Source organism: Balaenoptera acutorostrata, chromosome 6 (genome assembly GCF_949987535.1).
Source record: "Balaenoptera acutorostrata chromosome 6, mBalAcu1.1, whole genome shotgun sequence".
Lineage (NCBI taxonomy): Eukaryota > Metazoa > Chordata > Mammalia > Artiodactyla > Balaenopteridae > Balaenoptera > Balaenoptera acutorostrata.
The window spans coordinates 49,640,499-49,663,359 of NC_080069.1; the positions used below are offsets into that span (position 1 = coordinate 49,640,499).

The following is a 22,861-nucleotide window of genomic DNA, read 5'->3' on the forward strand; positions in this document are numbered from 1 at the left end:
TTATTTGGTTATATGGCTGTTTGGTCTCTTAATCTACAACAGTTCCTCCATCTCCTTTTTTTTTTTTTATCATTGACTTTGAAGTGTGTTGGCCAATCCAGAATGTTAACTACTCCTGTTTTGTATTTGTAAAAAATATTCTTATAACCCTACTGTATTACCTACTGTTGCTTAATAAATTACCTCAATACTTAGTGACTTAAAATAACACACATTTATTATCTCAAATTTTCTGTGAGTGAGGAATCCTGCCACAACTTAGCTGGTTCCTCTGCTTCTTTGTTTCACATGAGGCTGCAATCAAGGTGCCCACCAAGGCTGGGGTCTCATCTGAAGGCTTGACTGGGGAAGGATGCATTTTTTTTAAGCTCACTTACGTAGTTAGTGTTCAGTTGTTTTTGATTGCTGAATTAAGGACCTCAGTTCCTAGCTGGCTGTTGGCCAGAGGCTGCCATCAGTTTTGCCTGGTGGGCCTCCTTGACATGGCTAGTTGCTTCATCAAAGCCAGGAAGAGAGAGTCTGCTAGCAGGACCAACAAGAATCTTTATAATTTAATCACAAACATGACATCCCCTCAACATCAAGATACTCTATTGCTTGGAAGTTAATTACTCAAGAAAAGTGGATTACACAAGGTTATGAATACCAGGGAGAGGGATCTTTGGTGGCCCTCTTAGAATTTGCCTGCCACACCTATTTCCTATAAACCGAAAGCTAAATCCAAAGGCTTGGTTAGATTGAAATTTGACTATTGTGGCTAGAATATTCACAGGTGATTAGTACCTGTTTTTTGTTTGATTTTTTTTTTTTTTACTTGATTGCATCATATCTGAGCTTCCTTAATGATGTTTTCCTTCCCTTAACTAAAGGAGGTTAGGAGAATAAAAATGGTATAATTGGCATTCTAGTTACCATCTCAACAAAGATGGGGGAACATTTTTTTTTAAGTTTTCTTGTTCTTAAATATTTTTCCACCTGTCTGCTTCCCAAAGTGGTTATCAGGTTTTATTTGTTTAATATTTGAAATTAGGATGCTTGTTTTCCAGGGATACTAAGAAAGGCAGGATCTTGACTTTGAGGGCAAAAGTAAACCACTCGTGCCTGTCACGGAGGAAAATAGCCTTCAGAATAAGGTGGGTAATGGAAGTTTTAGAGGAGAAGGTTGACCAATATACTTCTGTAAAGTAGGTAGGCTGATATTGATCCTAGGCCTAAGATGAATTCCTGGGACTTAAAACTTGACCCTAGGTTTCCTGGACACTTTATAATAAATCAGAAAAGTATAATGTCCAAGTGGCAATGATATTTTCATTAGATATGATGTGATAGAGATAACATCACTCTACATTTAAGGCATATGATATAGCAATGTTTACTCAATGGTTTGCAACTGTATTTAAAACCAACCATTTGAGCAGCATTGCAAAGAACAGATGAATTTAAGTAAACTAAATAGCATGCATTAAGCAAGTACATTATGCTATTTCCTATGTTTACCATTATTTCCATGTGGCAAGTACTGCTAGTAATCTTACTTTTACAGGTGAAGAAACTGAAAGAGGTCAAGTAAATTTTTTTGACACGTCAGTAGTAACAAAACAACAAAATTACATTTAAAAAATGATGTTGGCAAAACTGGATATCCATATGGAGAAAAATCTCGATTTGTAGTAGCCACTTCACTTTATCATAATAGCAACTATGATGGTTGGTAGTGGCATGTAAGGTTGATACATAGAGCAGAAAAAGGTGGCCTGAAACAAGTCCTCAAACCACATTTCTTTCATTCTTGTGTCCTCAAAGGAACTAATAAATTCAAGAAATGTTTGCTTACATCTACACCATTTAAAATTTCAATAGTAAGAGCAACCAGAGATGCAGTGTAATATAGCAAAAGAGTAGTGGCTTTGGAGTTAAAAAGCCATATAGTTCAGTGATATTTCCACCACTTACTAATGAGTTAAGGCAAGTTGCTTAACCTCAGTCCCAGTTTACACATCTCTACATTGAGATTTCATAAAATAGAAGAATAAAATATTTGTGTAAAAGCCTAGCAAAATACAGGCTTCCCTGGTGGCGCAGTGGTTAAGAATCCACCTGTCAATGCAGGGGACACAGGTTCGAGCCCTGGTCCGGGAAGATCCCACATGCCGCAGAGCAACTAAGCCCCTGCGCCACAACTACTGAGCCTGCGCTCTAGAGCCTGCGAGCCCAACTACTGAAGCCTGTGCACCTAGAGCCCACGCTCTGCAACCAGAGAAGCCACAGCAAAGAGAAGCCCGCGCACCGCAACGAAGAGCAGCCCCCGCTCGCCGCATCTAGAGAAAGCCCGCGCGTAGCAATGAAGGCCCAACACAGCCAAATAAAAAAAAAAAAGCCTAGCAAAATATCTGCCACATAATGTGTTTATCAAGCATTACTTTCAAAGTTAACCAAGTCTAACATCTTTAACAATGAAAGTGACTGCTCTGTACAAAGAATATTTAAAAGGAAAAGAAAAATGCTAGATTTTATTGCTATGGGGGGAAAAAGTGCCCATGTAGGTGGTAGGGGGTGGTGGTGTCCTGATGATTTTTTAATAAAAGCAGTTGGTTGGAACTCTAAACACAAATATCCTTACACTTCTTTATAATGCCACAGAACCTCACCATGAAATATAAAGGCATTTCTGTTAGAATATAAGAATCACATCTACCCATCCTACAGCTGTAGCATTGAACAGTGACTCATTTGATATCAAACAGCGTTGAAGGTCCTTCTCATAACTAGCAGAGAAATACAAGGAAAGAGGGGGCAGGGGGAGTCTAGAAAGTATGCATATAAGTTAACTATAGCCACAGTAATACTGCACAGAAAACAATAACAAAAACAATAGCATTTATTTAGCTCAGGAGTTACAAGTTTGGGGTTTGGCTGATTCTGGCTAGGCTCATTTGTGACTCTACTCTGGACTTGACTGGATAGCTTAGCTGGGGCAGCTGAGCCCTATTTGTCTCCTCTTTCTCCTGGGATTAATGGGCTAGTCTGAGTATATAATTTTCATGGTGATGGTGGAAGCACAAGAGTGGACCATCCTAACTGCACAAGCTTTTTTTGAGACTGCTTGCTGCACATCTGCTAATGTCCCCTTGGCTTCATCAAGTCATATGGCTGACTCCACTTTGCAGGAATTATGTCTCTAGTCAGTGGAAGAAGGATATTATCAAATTACATGGCAAAGGGCATGAATACAGAGAGGTGAAGACCTGGAGCCATTAATGCCATTTACCACAGTGGCGACATAGAAAGAAGCTCTGTGTGGATCTGCAACTTCTCAGTACAGAGTTTAACAAGCATTGAGTTTCTAGCATGTGCCAGATACTGTATTATATGTTGAGACTACAAAGATATGTAATACATGGCCTCTGTTCATGAGAACTAACAGTATTTTGAAGAAGATATTAGCAAGTGCCTGCAGTAGACAGTTGTGTTTGCTCTGTAGGGAGAACAGTAGGTTACAAAGGAAAAAGCGGCTAATCTTAGCAGGGTTCAGAATGCAAGTGATTTGGAAGGGTTTTAAATAAGAAGTGAAACCTTAGATGTAGTTAAGATGAGTGGAGGTGGGGTTTTTGAATAGTCTCGGAGGGTATATTTCTAGGAAAGATATGGGGCAGCAGAAAAAAATGCTGTTCATGGAACATCTTACGTGTTGTAAGTTGTATTAATTAGGACTCTACATTGCAAGTGACAGAAAGTAACAGATCAGCTTAAAAAAAAAAAAAAGAATTATTGGCTCACTGATGAAAAATGACACCATTAGGACTTTCTGTGTCTTCTTCCAGCCAGTGTCTCTTGTTGGTCTCATTCTCGTAGCATCCTTCCCAGGTCAGGGAACATGACAACTAGCAGCTATGAGGTAACTTCCTTATAGTTCATCATTTAAGATGAAAGAGCAAAATTCTCATCTAATGTCTCTTTATAAGATTCCAGAGAAGTACTGATTGGCCCCAGCATTAATGCATCCTGTCTCTAGCCAATCACTGTGATTAATGCTCACTGGGTTGCTGAAGAGTAGTTATGAAAATGGCATATAAATCCCAATCTCTGTCTACCCTCCCGTATATTTGTTCCAGGGCAGAAAAGCAGTCCTGCATCTGCTTGCAGAGCTTTTAAGTTCATAACAATATTTAGTGCTGGGCCTCTTAAGCTCTATAATATTGGGTTGAACCGTATGAAACTGTCACCATTCAACCAGTTTTGACCTACAAAAAAGGCAATTTCATATGGTTCAACCTAAATAGACAATGGCATCTCACTGACTCTAAGCCAACCTGTGATGTCTCTGACATATTCACACCATGAGTCAAAGCCCTTTCCCTGTCCTCATGACCTCATTTAAGCTTAATTACCTCCTTAAACTCCCTACCCCAAATATAGTTATATTGGGTTAGTTAGGGTTTCTACATATAAATTTTGGAGGAACATAATTCAGTTCGTAACAAGGTCACAACCATTACATGTTATTGATTTTATGTATTTATTCTGTCTGTGAATATACTGTAATACTCCCATTCCTTTCAGGCATGAGACTTAATGAGGCCAATATGGAACTCCTGAGGGCACAGTGGGCCTGGCCTCAGCATTGACTTTAGAAGACAAATATACGGGTGGAATGGGGAGTGGAGACAGCTATTTTCCCAGACCTGGGATTGCCCCTGCAACCTGGTTTGTTTTAGGCACTTACTAAATAGTTGCTGAGTGACTGAGACACGTAGGGAATGTGGTCAAAGGGAGGTTTCTTTTTTCAACTGCTTTCTATCACCTCAATGAAAGTTAGAAAATTACTACCACCCAGCTAGTGTTGCCCTATCCTTACCTTTTTCCTTCTGTGGCTAAAGGCCTCAGCTGAGACCACCCAAGCCAAACGGTGACACATTTTTTTAATGTGTTCTTGATCTCTGATTTTAAAACCTGGTTTGTGTTTAGATCCAAAAATCCCACACAGCAGCCCACAAAAGCTAACATTCATAAAACTATGACCCATAATCTATTTTCAAAAACTCACTCGTCTTTTTCTTGTCCCTCATGCACTCTGTGCAGGAAATACATAATCTCCGGAAATAGTCCCTAAATTCTCTTCTATTCTTTTCCATTGCTGCCCTCACACACTGCTCCTTTTCTTTTGCATTTCTTGCCTCAAATCCCTTTAAAAAATGGTCTGGGATCTCCTTATTGGTCACCTCCACTACTAAACTCTTCTTGTTTTCCTCTCCTTCAAAAAACCAAGAACTAGTGTGAAGCGGCAGTTTATGAGGAAAGAAGGAACAAAGAAAAGGTAGCAACACTAATATGCCAATAGTATTTTATTCCTGCTCCTCTTTCCCCAACATAAAGAATTAATTTACATTTAGCAGGTCGCTATACTTATTCTGGTAGATAAATGGTTAAACAATACCGGACTACTTGATGATGAGGAAACAGTGTTCCAATCAGTGGAAAAGTATTCAACATTGTAAGTCAAGAATACAAGTTAAAACTAGGGCTTCCCTGGTGGCGCAGTGGTTGGGAATCTGCCTGCCAATGCAGGGGACTCGGGTTCGAGCCCTGGTCTGGGAAGATCCCACATGCCGCGGAGCAACTAGGTCCGTGAGCCACAACTACTGAGCCTGCGCGTCTGGAGCCTGTGCTCCGCAACAAGAGAGACCGCGATAGTGAGAGGCCCGCGCACCGCGATGAAGAGTGGCGCCCGCTTGCCGCAACTGGAGAAAGCCCTCGCACAGAAACGAAGACCCAACACAGCAATAAATAAATAAATAAATAAAAATAAAATTAAATTAAAAAAACAAAACAAAAAAACTACTATTATCATGTGTTAGAACAAATTCTTAAAAAGATTTCAGTATATGCATGACATTCTAAGTTGGTTCAGCCCTTCTTTTTCAAAGGAACTCGATTAAATAGAAGAAAAGTAAGATGCTGATATCCTTTGATCAATTTCTTTTTTTTTTTGAGTACAAAATAATGTAAATTTTTTCTTATTTATAGCAGCATTTTTCTGACAATGTGCCAGGCTGTCAACAACCTAAGCGCCAGTATTTGAATATTAAATAAATTGAGAAAGAATAAATACAAGCGTCAAGGGCCTTTAGAGCGAAAAGGAATCATGCCCAGAGAGTAGTGTTAATGGGAAAAACAAAGAAGCAGAAGACCCTACTCTTGTACAACTCCCTAAAATACATTAAAAAAAAATCTATCCACGTGATGAGGATAATGAGATTTCCCTTAAATTTTCTTTATTGTTGTTAGTGTCAAAGAAAAATTGAAAGACAAATGACATTGGAGAATCAAACAATATACCTTTTACCTTACTGTGTATTGTATATAGACAAAGATTGAAAAACAGTGTCAATAAGGCAAAGAGCTGTTGTAATGCTCCGCCTTGGGCCCTTTGTAGGGGTATGAAAACAAACAACAAAAGACCACCCACGCTGCTCACCTGCCGCAAACTGAAGCTTACCTCCTCGGCTGGTGGAGGCAGCGCTATTGGCCCCGGCCCCGCCTCCAGAAACGCCTCCTGACGTTGGCGATGCGGCCGGAAGTGACGTCAAAGCTGCGACGCCCGTGCCCGTCGCTAGCTGCTGCGGCAGGCTTTCGGTCGATCCAGAAGCGGCGGGATTTCCCCGGATGGTTGCAGCGGCGGGATCATGACTGGGAAGAAGTCTTCCCGGGAGAAGCGGCGCAAACGAAGCGGTCAGGAGGCGGCGGCGGCGCTCACGGCGCCGGACCCAGTTCCCGCCGTCGCCAGTGGCGGCAGTGGAAGCACCAGCGGTTGCGGGAGCGCCAGCGGCTGCGGGAGCGTCACCTGCTGTGGGAACACCAGCTTGAGTGGAAGTGTCACTGGCGGTGGGAGCGGCGGCAGCTGCTGGGGTGGGAGCAGCGTGGAGCGCAGTGAGCGCCGTAAGCGGAGGAGCACTGACTCATCTGCCAGCGTCTCCGGCTCCTTGCAGCAGGTGCGTGCGTGCTCTTCTCGCCGCTTCTCGAAGCGGCTGCGTTTCCGGAAGAAGGTGGGCGAGGAGCGGAATGTGGCAGCGGGATGCGGAGCCGGAGGTATCTCATGTTAGCGCTGCGATCCTAAGGGGTCCCGTGTTTGAAGTTCATGCTCCTGAGTTCCCTTGAACCCCACACTCCCACGTCTTGAACTTAAAGTTTCCGAATTTACCGATCGTCTGACTCATACTGCTTTTGGCTTCTTCCACTCCTGTGGTCTCCTCAGTCTCCTTGAAAAGTATGGGTCAGGAACTACCCTTCAGTGCCCTTGCGAGCCGCGCTTTATTTCTCTCTTCCTCCACGTTACAAGATGAGAAAATTGAGGCTCAAAGAGGTTAAGGAAGTCTACCCACAGTCACAGTTTGTTAATAACGCCTACATTCGAATGCAGTATCTGATTATAAAAGCCATGTTCTTTATGCTCCATCGACCTAGCAAGATAGTAACGTTTTTTAAAAAAAGTTTGCTTACATTATAAAACAAATGCATGAATACATACTTTAAATGTATACAACACAGAAATGAAGGGAAAATCATGGAAGTCTCTATGCTTCCCCATTAATCGTTTGATATGCAGCCTCTTTATTAACTCTTGTCAGCCCTGAATTCTTTTTTTTATTTAAAAATTTTTTTTAATTTTTATTTTTTATTGGAGTATAGTTGATTTACAGTGTTGTGTTAGTTTCAGGTGTACAGCAAAGTGCTTCAGTTATACATATATATATTCTTTTTCAGCCCTGATATTTCTTATTGTTTGTTCTTTTTAAATTTTAATTTATTTATTTTTGGCTGTGTTGGGTCTTCGTTGCTGCGCACAGGCTTTCTCTAGTTGCAGTGAGTGGGGGCTGCTCTTCATTGCGGTGCACGGGCCTCTCATTGCAGTGGCTTCTCTTGTGGAGCACAGGCTCTAGGCGCGCGGGCTTCAGTAGTTGTGGCACATGGGCTCAGTAGTTGTGGCTCACGGGCTCTAGAGCGCAGGCTCAGTAGCTGTGGCTCACGGGCCTAGTTGCTCTGCGGCATGTGGGATCTTCCCAGACCAGGGCTCGAACCCATGTCCCCTGCATTGGCAGGCGGATTCTTAACCACTGTGCCACCAGGGAAGTCCTTTTCTTTCTTTTTAATCTAAGGCTTTTAGTATAGTGTTGAACACAAGCGTTCATAGTAGGCATTCTTTTCCCATTCTTTTTTGTAGTGGAAACATTTCTAATTTTACACCAGTAAGTGTATTTGCCATAGGTTCTGAGAGATACCTTTGATCAAGTTAAGGAAATTTTCTTTAATTCGTGGTTTTCTGAGGGTTATAGAGTTCTATCAGATGCCTTTAGGGCATTCTGTTGAGGTGATCAGTAGTTTTGCTTCTTAATCTGATTATGTAATTTTATTGATAAGTTAACTTATATTGAATTGTCCTCAGCATTCTTGGGATAAATACTATTTGATTTGTTGATTTGGTTGTTGTACTCCGCTGAAATTCAGTATTTTTACTTTTGTGCCTATGTTCTTAAGTTAAATCAGCTTATTGTTTTTATTTTTGTAGTTATCCTGTCTTGTTTTGGTATCAGGGTTATGGTAGCCTTATGGATTGAGTTGGGAAAGCTTTGCATTGTTTTTGGTGTGTTCCAGAGTAGTTTATATCTTTTTCTCAAAGATATGTTGGAACTTGACTGTTGGACCATACAGCTATCGGGGTCTGGTGGATTTTTCTAGGGGTAGTGTTTTTTCCCTTAACCGCCATCTTTTTTTCCCCAAATTCTTCAATAGTTATAGATCTATGCATTTTTTTCACCCCTTTTAGATTCAGTTTTGGATATCACCATTCTCATCTTAAATAGTGTACATGTCTTTAGTACTCTTTATTATTATGAGGAGACCAATAATAAGGATTCTATAAGCATTTGCATACAGAACTAAACTGTACTTCTCATGAGAAGTAACTGTATTTGTAAAAGAAAAAAAGAAGTCATTATATATTAGGCATGTAGAGAACATCGCAAAATTCCAATAGTGCCATAATATTTGTTGTGTATTGCATTCCCTATTGTTGTTGTTAACAGCTTTATAGAGATATAATTCACATACCGTACAATTTACTAATTTCAAGTATACAGTTCACTGGTTTTTGAGTATAGTCACAGAGTGGTGCAACCATCACTGTAGTCAATTTTAAAATATTTTCATCATCCCCAGAAGAAACCCTATGTGTAATTTTTAGCTGTCATCCCTACTACCCCTACACCCATATACCCATTCCATCCCTAGGCAATCACTAATCTACTTTCTATCTCTGTAGATTTTTTTTTTTGGCTGCGTTGGGTCTTCGTGGCTGCGCGCGGGCTTTCTCTAGTTGTGGCGAGCGGGGCTACTCTTTGTTGCGATGTGTGGGCGTCTCATTGTGGTGGCTTCTCTTGTTGCGGAGCACGGGCTCTAGGGCGTGCCGGCTTCAGTAGTTGTGGCTGCGGTTCTAGAACGCAGGCTCCGTAGTTGTGGCACACGGGCGTAGTTGCTCTGCGGCATGCGGGATCTTCCCAGACCAGGGCTCGAACCCGTGTTCCCTGCATTGGCAGGCGGATTCTTAACCGCTGAGCCACCAGGGAAGTCCCCTCTATAGACTTATAAATTTCCCTGTTCTGGGCATTTTATATGAATAGAATCATATGTGATCTTTTGTGTCTGGCTTCTCTCACCTAGCATATTTTTTTTTCAGAGTCTGCCCATGTTTTAACACATATCAGTACTTCATTTCTTTTTGTAGCTGAATAATATTTCATTGTGTGGCTAGTATCACATTTAATTTTTTCATTTATCAATTGATAGACATTTGGATTGTTTCCAACTTTTGGCTATTATGCATAATGCTGCTGTGAGCATTTGTGTGCCAGTTTCTGTGCAGTTTCTGTGTAATTATGGTTACATTTCTTTTGGATATATATCCAGGAATGAAATTTCTGCATCATATGGCAACTTTATAAGGAACTACAAACCGTTTTCCAAACCAGCTGCACTATTTTATATTCCTACTAGCACTCTATGGGAGTTCAGTTCCTTTACATCCTTGCTAACACCTGAATTGCTTTGTGAGCAGTTAGAACAAGAGCTAACCTTTGCTTTTTCAGTGTAATTATCATAGTATTCTTTAAAATTAGCCTGTTTTTAAACTGCATTTTAAACAATTGCATTAGAAAGTATAAAAAGGAAACCTACTTGAATAATATAGTTAGGGATTTTCCTGAGGAAATGACTTTTAAATTGATACCTGAGTTTGTTGATCTTGGGAGTATAGAGTGATGGGGAAGTGGGGAAGAAAGACTCTCCTAGACAGAAGAACAGTGTGTACAAAAGCCCTGCCTGTATGAAATGAAGGGAGAACACCTTATGTTTGAGTAGTTCAGACAAGGTCGTTGTGTTTGGAACACAATGAGTATGAAGGACCTAATAGACTATATTACCCTAAGAACAGTGGGAAGTCATTGACAGCTTATATCAGTAAATAGGAAGGATGAGTATATGTGCATTTTATAAAATCCATTTTGGTGACAGTATACAAAACAGATTGGCAAGACCTCAGATTAGATGTAGGGAGTCCAGTTAAGTGCTACAGATAATCTAGGCAAAAAGAGGATGGTACCTTGGATCAGGATTATGGCAGTAGATTTGGAGAGACTGGATAGATTTGGGAGATAGGAGGTAAAATTGATTGAAATGTCTTAAATTACTTGCCTGCTTTGAATATCATTAGATATATAACAGTTTTTAAAATGATACAGACTTCCCTGGTGGCCCAGTGGCTGAGAATCCATCTTCCAATGCAGGGGACACGGGTTTGATCCCTGGTTGGGGAACCAAGATCCCACATGCCGCGGGGCAACTAAGCCTGCGCGCTGCAACTACTGAGCCCATGCGCCTCAACTAGAGAGCCTGCGCGCTGCAAACTACAGAGCCCGTGTGCTGTAACTAAGACCCAATGCCACCAAAAATAAATAAATAAATAAATAAATAAATATTTTTTAAAAAGAAATCTTTATTTTAAAAAATGACAATAGCTTCTGGTAAGCAATGATACTTTATTATATAATATTTGTGGTTTATAACATTTTTGCTGCTATCCCATTTCTTTTTATGAATTAAGAAGAATGACAACGCATACATAAAATTCTTGGGTGAATTGTCTACTGGAGGAATATCGTATTCCACAAGTCTAAAATTGTAGGAAATCATTCAGTATTGAGTATATTTTCATTTGTGTGTCCTAAGATATTATCTCTTCACTTTTTCTCAATTTATTGATAATTACAGAGTGGAGAGTAACTTCAAAGAATACTGAGCAATTAAATAATCTTTCCTATGGTTTTAAATAAATAATTTGTGCAAAAAAAGAATTTGGAAATGTTTAATGAAGATTTTATTAAATGAAAATGTATGACATTATAGACATATTTCTATTGTTTAATGGTTCTTTATCTCTTTTAATTTTAGGAAGCCAAATATCTTTTGCCAACTCTGGAAAAAGAGTTATTCTTGGCAGAGCACAGTGACCTTGAAGAAGGTGGATTAGACCTGACTGTGGCATTAAAACCAGTTAGTTTCTATATATCAGACAAAAAAGAAATGCTTCAGCAGTGTTTCTGTATCATAGGAGAGAAGAAGTTACAGAAGATGCTTCCTGATGTGTTAAAGGTACTTCATTACATACATTATCAGGCTATCCACATATACAGAAATATACAAACACTTTTTTTATAGCAATCATTTTACTTAATGGAAATTATAATTGGATGTTTTCAACTAATATGAGCTACTTCAAAAAGATATAAAGAAGGGATTTTGTAGAACCGTAAATGGCTTTGTCTATTTAAAAATTTGCCAGGAAGAAATAGGGTACTTTACTATATTTAGGTAAGGAATTTTTTGACCTTCTGGAAATTATTCTATTAAATACAGGCAGTTTAAGTAACTAAGTTAGAGGTATACTGATTCTTTCTGGTGCTTTAAGAAGTAGAGTACTGCTGTGTAACAGTATGCAATGATAGTTGGTAATAGCCTATATTTCATTAAATTCATAAATGTTTTCATATATTTATCTCTGAAAATTATTCAGGGAAATACATGGTATTCTAATTTTACAGATGTGGAAAAAAAGCCGTGGACAAGTTAAGCCCAACATCATATATATCTAAGATGTATGGAACTAGGACTTGAATATTTAAGCCTTTAGAGGTATTACCTAACATAAGTAGGCTGCTATTAAGAATATCTGGGCACCTACTTATTCTTCAGTTTGTTCTTTCATAATAAACATGACTTTATATATCCAAATCAAAACTCTATAAATTATAATGTTTACATGTTAACTGGCAGGTCTTCACATTTCATCCCAGAAAAAAATTTATGTGACTTTTAATTTGTTTTACTGTAGGATTTTGCTTAGCAGACTTTCTTTTTTTAAATGGTTGCTGTTTTCTAGTTTACATTGGTGCTGTGTTATATAAATGCATTTTTTAAAATGTCATTTTCTTTAGAACTGTTCAATAGAAGAAATTAAAAAACTGTGCCAGGAACAGTTAGAGCTCCTGTCTGAAAAAAAAATCTTGAAGATTCTTGAGGGTAAGAATGCGTATTTCTACCTTCTGGTAACTTAGTGGTTAATACTATACTTAGCATAAATCCTGAGGTATTCTTTTTTTTTTTTTTTTTTTAACTTGACTGTTACTTTAATTTTATTATTGGGTAATCACTGAGTATTTTTACCTCTGTACAGAAATATAGTTTACATATCAGAATAGCATCTCAGGAATGGACTTTTTGATGTATGTATGGTTTCTCCAAATCAGTTGTGTAGGTAAGAACATTAAGTTTGTGCACAATAAAAAAATGAAATAAAAAATGTTTACCCAAAATGCTATAAAAAAATTACTTATTGAGAAGGCAAAGCCTTCTCTTAAAATATTTTAAAATTTTCTGCTTTATATTCTTACTGCTTTTAATTATCTGTTGAATACCATTTCTGCTCTAATAAGTCCCAAATGCAGAGTTAGAAGAATTGCCAACATTTATCTGTCTGCCTGAAGTAAGACTCTTCTTTGTATATATTACCTGTAGAATTTTGGATTTTAAAGCTTTTCTTTTTGGACTCTACAAGGATATTAGCATTAGCATTACAAGAGAAGGAACAAAAAAATGGAGGATTTCAATTTCCAGAGATAACATCTTTTTTAAATGTAAAATGGTAATAGATGTATACATGTGTGTATAGTTTGTAAGTATTATATGTACACACATTCTTGCTTATATATATTTTGTACATTTATAAAATAGATAAAGGGAAGGCAATGACAAATACCTAATAAGGCATTTTAAATATAAGCAATTAAAAATGTCATCTTTCAGCAACTCTCAAGTTTTTTAATCGTCACTTTATACATGACACTTTCTGTATAATGATTAAATCACTCTGACATTCTATGAGCATGCTTTCTATTTTTTTTATGTCATTCATAAGGTGACAATGGTATGGACTCTGATATGGAAGAAGAGGCAGATGATGGCTCTAAGATGGGATCTGATTTAGTTAGTCAGTAAGTTAAAAACTTCCATTTTTATTTCAGAATTTCTTTGTTATCCCTTTGGTGATTTCTTACCTCAAGAATGTGATTGTTTTTCTGTGTTATATTTATATAAAGTGATTCAACAATGTTGGATTGATTTTTTTACTTGTAATGATTAGTCTTTTTGGTATATATGAGAATGAAGTTAATTGCTTTCAGGATTAAGATGATTTTCTTAAACTACTGCTCAGATATAGGACTGCAACAATGCCAACCTCAAGCAGAATCACATTTCTCATTTGGAATTTGAATATACGTATCACTAGTGATACCCACTGTTTATTAAGTATTATACTTACTCTACCAAACATTATGTTAGTAGTTTAGAAGACTTTATCTCGCTGAATATCTTCTACATACCTATTAATGTTTGGTGATAATAGCTTCTTTTCACAGCTGAGATAGTAAGATGGTTCACTTTATATAGGTACATATAATTTGATTATTGTGCTGATGAAAAATACCTGATGTTTTGGGATGCTGACTAATCAAGAAGCAACATGCTAATTTCTTTTTCTAGATTATTCTGCTCTGCCATGGGCTCATCAAACTTTCACCAACTGATTTTATTATCTATTGATGATTTTTGACTAAAACAATTTTTTTTTTGGTAGTTGCGTAAGACTGACTTTTATCTCTGTTTGCAGAGTTTGGCTATAGGCAGTAGCACAAATAAAAACAGATAACCAGAGGCAGTCGCATAAATAAGTAGCACATATTTAACCTGAAACCTTGAGTATAATTTCATTTCTAATACAATGCTATTGGGTAAGTATCACTGAAAAAAGATAATTTAACTTCATGTTATAACTGTAGAGGGCATCAAATAATCTACTTATACTGAAGTATTGAAGAAATCATTGTATCTTGGTTGCCTCATAATCAGTAGATTTTTGGTCATCACATACATCTTGCCTAGGAGTGTCACAGGATGATTGATACTTACCCACAGAGTAGAAAATGTACACATTTCTAAAAAGTCTTGCTATTGATTTTCCTTCAAAATACTTAGCTTTAAATTGTCTATGTAGTATGCTAATCTAGTTCAGATAGTTTAACCATTTACAAGGCTTGTCACTTTTTAGTACTTTTTAGTTTCTTTTTTTTTTTCCTTTTTCTTTTTATTTATTTATTCATTTATTTTTGGCTGCGTTGGGTCTTTGTTGCTGTGCACAAGCTTTCTCTAGTTGCAGTGAGCGGGGGCTACTCTTCATTGCGGTGCGTGGGCTTCTCTTTGTAGTGGCTTCTGTTGTTGTGGAGCACAGGCTCTAGGCGCGTGGGCTTCAGTAGACGTGGCACGTGGGCTCAGTAGTTGTGGCTCGCGGGCTCTAGAACGCAGCAGGCTCTGTAGTTGTGGTGCATGATGGGCTTAGTTGCTCTGCAGCATGTGGGATCTTCCTGAATCAGGGATCGAACCCGTGTCCCCTGCATTGGCAGGCAGATTCTTAACCACTGCGCCACCAGGGAAGTCCTTAGTTTCTTAAATTATCTAAATTAACCGTCTTGCTTCTTGATGTTTCTTACAGAGCATCAACTTCTGCTTGATTACATTTGTTTGCCTTTATTTAAGGCAATATTTTGCCTCTTTGTTTGCCTCTGTTTATTTTTCCCAGTTTTTGAGGTGTTGTCAAGTTTAAGTCCTTTATTGTTCACACCTGAACATTAATGCTACCTTTTTTACTGTTAGAAGCCATTTGATGGATAGCCAATCAGATTAGAAACTTAATTCTCTTAAAAAAAATTTTTTTCTAATGAAAAAAATGGTGATTAGATTCAAAGTGACTATTGCGAAGAACCCACTTTTACAATGTTACTGTAAGACAGATCATGTTAGCTTTTAAATGCTGCAATGAGCAGGTTAAGCAATCACAAATATTACCCAAAACTGTCATAGTAGCCACTTGTGGACCTGATAAGTGCCAGATCATTGGGATTCTTTTGAGTTATTTGAGAATATAGGCTTTAAAAAAAAAAAGCTACAAGATGCCAAATAAATAATAATACTAAGCTAGAAGATGCCAAATAAGCTAAAGATGCCAGATAAATAATAATATTAAAGCTAACACTTACTGAGCCAGTAAGTGTTGTATGCCAGACACTGTTCTAATCACTTTATATGCCTTCATTCACTCATTGGGTTTGTACAACAACCTTGTGAGGTAGGTGGTATTAGCATCATCATTTTACAAATGGAAAGATAAGGCCCAGAAAGATTTGTGTGCCTGAGGTCACACAAATGAATGTGGAAGTAGGAGGAATGTTAGTTCTGAAGAGATTATATAAGCATTCATGTTAATGGACCTGGCTTTAAGACACTTAACCTTCCCTAAAATCACTTTATACATTTGTAAAATGTGGGTAATCCTTGCTTCAATAGGATTATTGGGATTAAATGAGCTAATGTGACTTGTTTGTTATTATTTGTTTACTATTTTATTATTAATAATCTTAGTTATGAATGGGGAGATATACTGCAGTGTGAAACAGTGAAGGTGGGACAGGGAGTTGATGTGAGAAGATGCTGGCTTTAGTGCATGTTCCTGACATTTGCTATGTGCTTTGTGCTTAAAGGGACAATTCAGTCCTGTTAATCTCTATAGAAGAGAACTGAACCTGGTGGGCAGACTTATAAAAACCTCGTTCCAGTGCTTCAACGGAGGGCTAAGTTAGTTAACATGTTTGGTCCTTGGTGCTGAAAATTTCCATGTTTTTTATTACCTGCTGGTTTTTTACTCTCTAATAAATAACAGTAGTCTGAGCTGTCCAGATGCTGAGGGAACAGTTACGAGTAGGCAAAGACCAATTAAAGGAATTCAATAATTTGAGAGAGGAAAATGAAGCTGAATAAGTTGAATAGGTAGCTTCTGTGGAACACAGAATTAATAGACTATAGGAAAGAAAACTTTAACAAAATAATGAAAACTCTCAAAGAAGTACAATTAGAGCACAAGTGTAGTTTTTTTTAAAAAATAAATTTATTTATTTATCTTTTTATCTTTGGCTGCGTTGGGTCTTCGTCGCTGCACACAGGCTCTCTCTAGTTGCGGCGAGTGGGGGCCCGTGGCTTCTCTTGTTGCAGAGCACGGGCTCCAGGTGTGCGGGCTTCATTAGTTGTGGCACGTGGGCTCAGTAGTTGTGGCTTGGGCTCTAGAGCACAGGCTCATTAGTTGTGTCACGTGGGCTCAGTAGTTGTGGCTCATGGGCTCTAGACCACAGGCTCAGTAGTTGTGGCACGCAGGCTTAGTTGTTCTGCGGCATGTGGGATCTTCCCGGACCAGGGCTTGAACCTGTGTCCCCTGCATTGTCAGGTGGACTCTTAACCACTGTGCCACCAGGGAAGTCCCCACAAATGTAGTTTTAGGAACTAAAAATAAATTCTGAATTCCTAAACTTAGGAGACAGACTGATAAAGAGGTTAGCTATGACTGGGGGCTACATCACTGTCCTAAGAAATCAAGTTGAATAAATAAATACAGAATAATAAAAAACCACACACAAAAAGTATAAATCCTTATGTGTAACTCATGGCTACCTGGAAGACAATTTTAGACCTATCCTGAACATAATAGAAATTATAGAAAGAGAAACAAATAGCTAGAAAAGTATTGAAGAAATGATAGAATTAAAATTTTTGATCTAAAGACTTAAGACTGTAAGTGCAAGGATAAGGAGAAAACACCTGGTTATGGGCTGAATTATGTCCCTTCAAAATTCATATGTGGAAATCCCTAACCCCTACCACCTCTGAATGTAATCTCATTTGGAGATAAGGTCTTTAAAGAGGTAAATGGGACTTCCCTGGTGGTTCAGTGGTAAATAATCCACCTTACAATGCAGGGGATGTGGGTTCGATCCCTGGTCAGGGAACTGGGATCCCACATGCCGTGGGGCAGCTAAGCCCACGCACCACAACTACTGAGCTCGCACGCCTCAACTAGAGCCCACGTACCTCAGACTACAGAGCCCATGTGCCCTGGAGCCTGTGCACCACAACTGGAGAAGAGAAAACCCGCACACCACAACTAGAGAGAAGCCCGTGCACGGCAACAAAGAGCCCGAGTGCCGCAACTAAGACCTGACACAGCCAAAAATAAAAATAAAATAAATAAACAAATAAATAATAAATAAATCTTTTTTTAAAAAAAAGAGGTGATTAAGTTAATCCTATCTGATTGTTGTCCTTATAAGAAAAGAAAATTTGAGTACACTGGAAGACTCCAGGGCTGGGTACACACAGAGAAGAGCCATGGGAGGACACAGCCAGAAGGCAGCCATCTGCAAGCCTCAGAAGAAACCAAACCTGCAGACACCTTGGTCTTTGACTTCTACCTTGCAGAACTGTGAGAAACACATTTTTGTCGTTTAAGCCAGCCAGCCTTTGGTATTTTGTTATGGCAGCTTTAACAAACAAATACAAACTTACATGTATGTGTGTGTGTATAAATTTCCCAGTGAAATTTTTTCCCCCAAACTTTTTATTTTGAAAAACTTCAAACTTATATAAAAGTTGAAAGAATGATGTAATGAACATCCATATACCCTCTACCTAGATTCAGCAACATTAACATCTTGCCATTTTTGCTTTTGCTCTCTCCTTATATTTATCCTTTTTCCCCAAGAGCCATTTGTATTAGGTTGCTAGAGCTGCCATAGCAGAATACCACAGACTGCCTGGCTTAAACAACAGAAATTTATTTTCTCACAGTTCTGGAGGCTGAAAGTCCAGATCAGGGTACTGGCAGGGTTGTTTTCTCTGAGGCCTCTCTCCTTGGCTTGCAGATGGCCACCCTCTTGCTGCCTTTTCACTTGGTTGTCTTTCTCTGTGTGTGTCCCCCTGGTGTCTCTCCCTGTGTCTTAGTCTCCCCTTATAAGGACACTAGTCAGATTGGATTAGCACCTACCATAATGGCCTTATTTTAAGTTAATTAGCTTTATAAAGGCCCTATCTCCAAAACAGTCAACATTCTTAGGCACTGGGGTTAGGGTTTCACATATGAATTCTTTGTGGGGTAACAGTTCAGCTCATAACCTATTGAAAAATAAGTTACAGATGTCATAACATTTCATGCTTAAACAATTCAGTATGCACTTCCTAAAAATAAGAGTCTTACAGCCGCAATGCCATCATCACTTTTCAGAAATAAACAGTAATTCAAATAATATCATCTAATATATTGCCCATATAAAATTTCCCCAATTACTAAAAAAATTTATAGTTTACTTATTTATTTTAATTAATTAACTGATTCTGATCCAGGATCCAGTTGGAATTCATGTGCTCTGTTTGATTGTTAGTATTTCAAAGCTAAATTTAAAGAGAAGATTTAGATATGAGAGAGAAAAGCTTAATGACTAGCCCAGGAACTTAGTTCACATCTTAAAGGAGTTTTAAAAATAACAAAATAAACCAAAAGAAAGTTGGAAAAATGAAACAACAAAGGTAAACATTAAAACTAAGAAACAGAAAACAAAAGGATAATTAAATTTAAATTTATTAACTTGATTTTTGTAAAGACAAGAAAATAAAATAAACTCTTCTTCGGTCTGATTAAGGAAATAAGTAGAGAGCAATTAAAATTGAGATTAGTGAGAAAGGAGGAGACAGAATCATAGGCATGTATGAGTTTAAAAGAATAATGAGAATCCACATGCAGCATTGTATAAACAAACTTGAAGCGAGCAAATGTATGGTATTCTATCAAAATACAAATTAACCAAATTCTCCCAAAAGTGGAAAACTTGAAGAGATTAACGAAGAAGAAATCAGAAAGGTGAATAGAGATCTGTTGAAAAAGACAAGGTGAATTCACAACTGAATTATTATTTACATGAGTTGATACATGTAATGTGTTTACAGCTAATAAAGCATTCAATAATGCCATCTGTTAACTATTTTCAAACAGATTACACCTGTGTTATTTAAATTAGTCCAAGCCCTAGAAAAAGATGAAAAGATCTTCAGTTTACTTTATGATTTCTGCATCGCTTTAATATCCCAAATTTCATAAATAGTGCCAAAAAAGTGTGCGGGGGATTATAGGCCTTCTCACTTGTGAATATAGATGTAAAAATTATAAGTACAACATTAGCATATAGAATCCAGCAGTGTATCAGTGGGTAATTATGCTACTGACCAAGTAGGATTTACTCCAGGAATTTACAGGAGACTTAATTAGAAAGTCTATTAGCATAATTCATTTCAACAAATTAAAGGAGAAAAATTACATGGTCAGATAAGTAGATGCTAAAAAGGCCTTTGCTAGTATTCAGCAGTCATTTCTAATATAAGCTGTAGGTAAAAAAGATATAGTAGAAAACTATTCAGATATGATAATGACCATTTTACCAAACTTAACTACCCACTTGGTGAATTTAAATGACGAATCAGACAGGATCATTCATTTTCAGTGTTTCTTGGAGGTTCTAGCAAATGCATTTAGACCAAAAAAACCCAAAAACACACACACACACACGCGCATGCAACATTGGTGGTGGGGAGTAATTAACTGGTCAAAGGCAGCTAAAAGAGATGGAATGATGGAAGCAGAGATTGGAGTGATGTACTTTGAAGATGGAAAAAGGAGCCACAAGCTAAGGAATGCAGGTGATCTTGCAGAAGCTGGAAAAGACAAGGAAATGGATTCTCCAGAAGAAATGTAACACTACCTACACCTTGATTCTAGTGTCGTTAAGACTAATTTGGGATTTCTGACCTCCAGAACTGTAAGATAATAAATTCACATTGTTTTAAGCCACTAAATTTGTGGTGATTTTTGTTACAGTGGCAATAGAAAACTATGCAAGGTACTTGATTAAAACCTAGACATAAGCCAGAGTTTTAGATTGTTGCCTGTAACCATAGAGATGTTTTGCTCAATTTAAATATTTTAAAAATTTTCAAATAGTTCCAACATTTAAAAATCAAGTGATAACACACCAAAGTTTGGATTTCTGAGTTACTTGAAAATCAGATCAAGCAACCTTTCCTGAGAGGGCAAAAAAAATTTGGAGCTGAGTGTAGGTACTCTCTTTTTGAGTGGCATATATATGTTTCACTTTGCCACATAGTACTTCATTTGCCTATATGCTTAATGTACAGAATGTCTAGAAAATGAAACTCTGATTCAAGGGAAAATACATAAAGGCCAAAGGTTTGCCTTGGAACCAGTTCTGTCAGTTTGTCAGTGTCTTATCAACTGAGACATACACCTTTACCTTTTTATCCCAATTTTGATGAACAAAAAGAATTTTAAATAGGTCTAGGTAAAGCAGTCTATGGTATTAAAGACACGTGAAAATTTTGATATTTTCTTTTAACGGCAACCTGTGTGCTTTTATTGTGTTTATGGGAAAGGACATAACATTAATAGCTTCTTAGAATTATCTAAGAAGCTGTAAAGTGACAACCTTCAGTATGAGGTATATGTATGCGTATGTGTATGTATATGGTATTTAATATGCCCTATGTAAATTACTTTTCTTGTAAACCATTAAAAGTTTGAAAATACAGAAGTACACACAAATGTTTATGCACAAGGGAAAAAAATCTAAATTTATATTTTCAGTTTTATATGATCTCCTCACATTGTTAGCTTTATATTTTTAAGTTATATTTATCTTCTAAGGTCAGCTTTCAAATACATGTTTTTTCCCCCAAGCTCTTTTGATCTCTACTGCTTTTTAAAATTTTGATTGCTTACTCATACTTACTTTACAATAGTTCTTTTTTACTACCTAAAGGAAAAAGAAAGTAGTAGTTATAAGAAATTTTTGACAGTGTACTACTTTGAAACTTGAAATTAGTGAGTGTTAACATAACAATTTTAATAGGAATGAGATGCAGGAACTATGAAGATGGAACATTCGTAGTTTCTAAATACCTTCATTTTTAAAAAGGTGAGGGATGGGATTGTCTGTCACTTTAGTTCACCTTAGGTAAGTAAATGAGCAACTTTGTATTGTACTGAGATAGTCTAAAAATTTTAGCATTTATAATTTTGCAGTGTTTTAAAACTTAGATATTGTGACAAGATTTGCACATGTTACAGATTACAAGTTGCTTAACAAGAACAACAATTTTAAGTAAATAAGGTAATATGCCTGGAATCAGAGCACTCTCTTCATTTGGAAAAGAAGCTTTATTAGAGCTAAAGTAGCACTAAAAATGAGAACAGGTATTAGCTTGGCCTATAATGTGAGATGATTACACCCTAAAGAATATGTTTGTAATGAAATTTAAGTCTTGAATAGTGCAATAAAATAATCAGGATTGAGGTTTTATATAAAAAGAATAAAAATACAAACACTTTAGGGAAATCTTAACAGTGTTTTAGAATTGATTTAATAAATACCTTTATGAATTTTAAATTAATATGCTTTTAGTGAATGATATTGAGGGAGACGTCAGTGGAAATGAAGTTGTATTTCTCTGTGGATAATAAGCAGTGATGAGATAATATCCCAGTTCTAGAAGGCAAAGAAATTTAAAAATTGAGATTCTCAAACTAAGGTATACTGCCAAGTAGGTTCTGTAGGAGTGTTCTGGAACTATTGATCCTAGTCACTGCTCCTTAGCAGAGGATGGGCATGTTCTAAATTAGTTATTATCAGAGTCTAGTTTTGGATGATTAACTTCCTGAAAAAGTAAGATACTCCTGAACAGGCCTTAGAGCTTTTAGGTGATACATATAATTTGAACAACAACCCTAATAGTGATATGTGGTAGAACTCTGATGCCGTTTGTTAGTTGAATAAAAAGCGTTAGTTTTTCTTTTGCTTTTAGTAAGGGAGACACATTCATGCCCTTTTTGATGAGTTAGAGCTGTCTTGTGGGTTCAGCTCAGCTGGCATTAGAGTACTGAGTTTGATTTGTTCCAATTCAAGCAACGCAGTCCTTGGATTACGTATGTATAAGTAACTTTCAAAGGGGCAATAGTACTCAGCCAAATGCTGAACTCTCAGTAAGTGTCAGTAAAACTAAACTTGTTGGGAATAAAAGAGTCCTTCATAAACTGCTATTATTAAGCTTCAAAGGAATAAAGCATTTGAATAAAATTTACAGTGCTCCGGAGCATTGAATTAATGGGCAACATAAATCTACAGTACGTAATTAACTAAACATTTTTATCAATAGATACAAAAATAAGCCTCAGGTGGACCCTAGACCCGGGCTCATTAGGAATAATACCTTCAGAAATTGACCTGTGATTCATCTAACTCATATAACCCACTCT

General features: G+C 37.4%; 1 protein-coding gene across 2 annotated transcripts in view; it reads left to right on the plus strand.

Moving 5' to 3' along the window:
• Window positions 1–6,599: 6,599 nt before the first annotated feature.
• CAAP1 (caspase activity and apoptosis inhibitor 1) overlaps window positions 6,600–22,861 on the plus strand; it is a 52,566-nt gene continuing 36,304 nt past the window's right edge. Inside the window, exons 1-4 of one of the 2 annotated variants that reach the window (XM_007176829.2) lie at window positions 6,600–6,989; window positions 11,500–11,700; window positions 12,543–12,627; window positions 13,523–13,598. In XM_007176829.2, coding sequence (XP_007176891.2) covers window positions 6,684–6,989; window positions 11,500–11,700; window positions 12,543–12,627; window positions 13,523–13,598 — 668 coding nt within the window. In that variant the 5' untranslated portion in view covers window positions 6,600–6,683. Of the gene's footprint in view, window positions 7,087–11,499; window positions 11,701–12,542; window positions 12,628–13,522; window positions 13,599–22,861 lie in introns of both variants that reach the window. The other variant, XM_007176830.3, reaches the window with a different exon arrangement.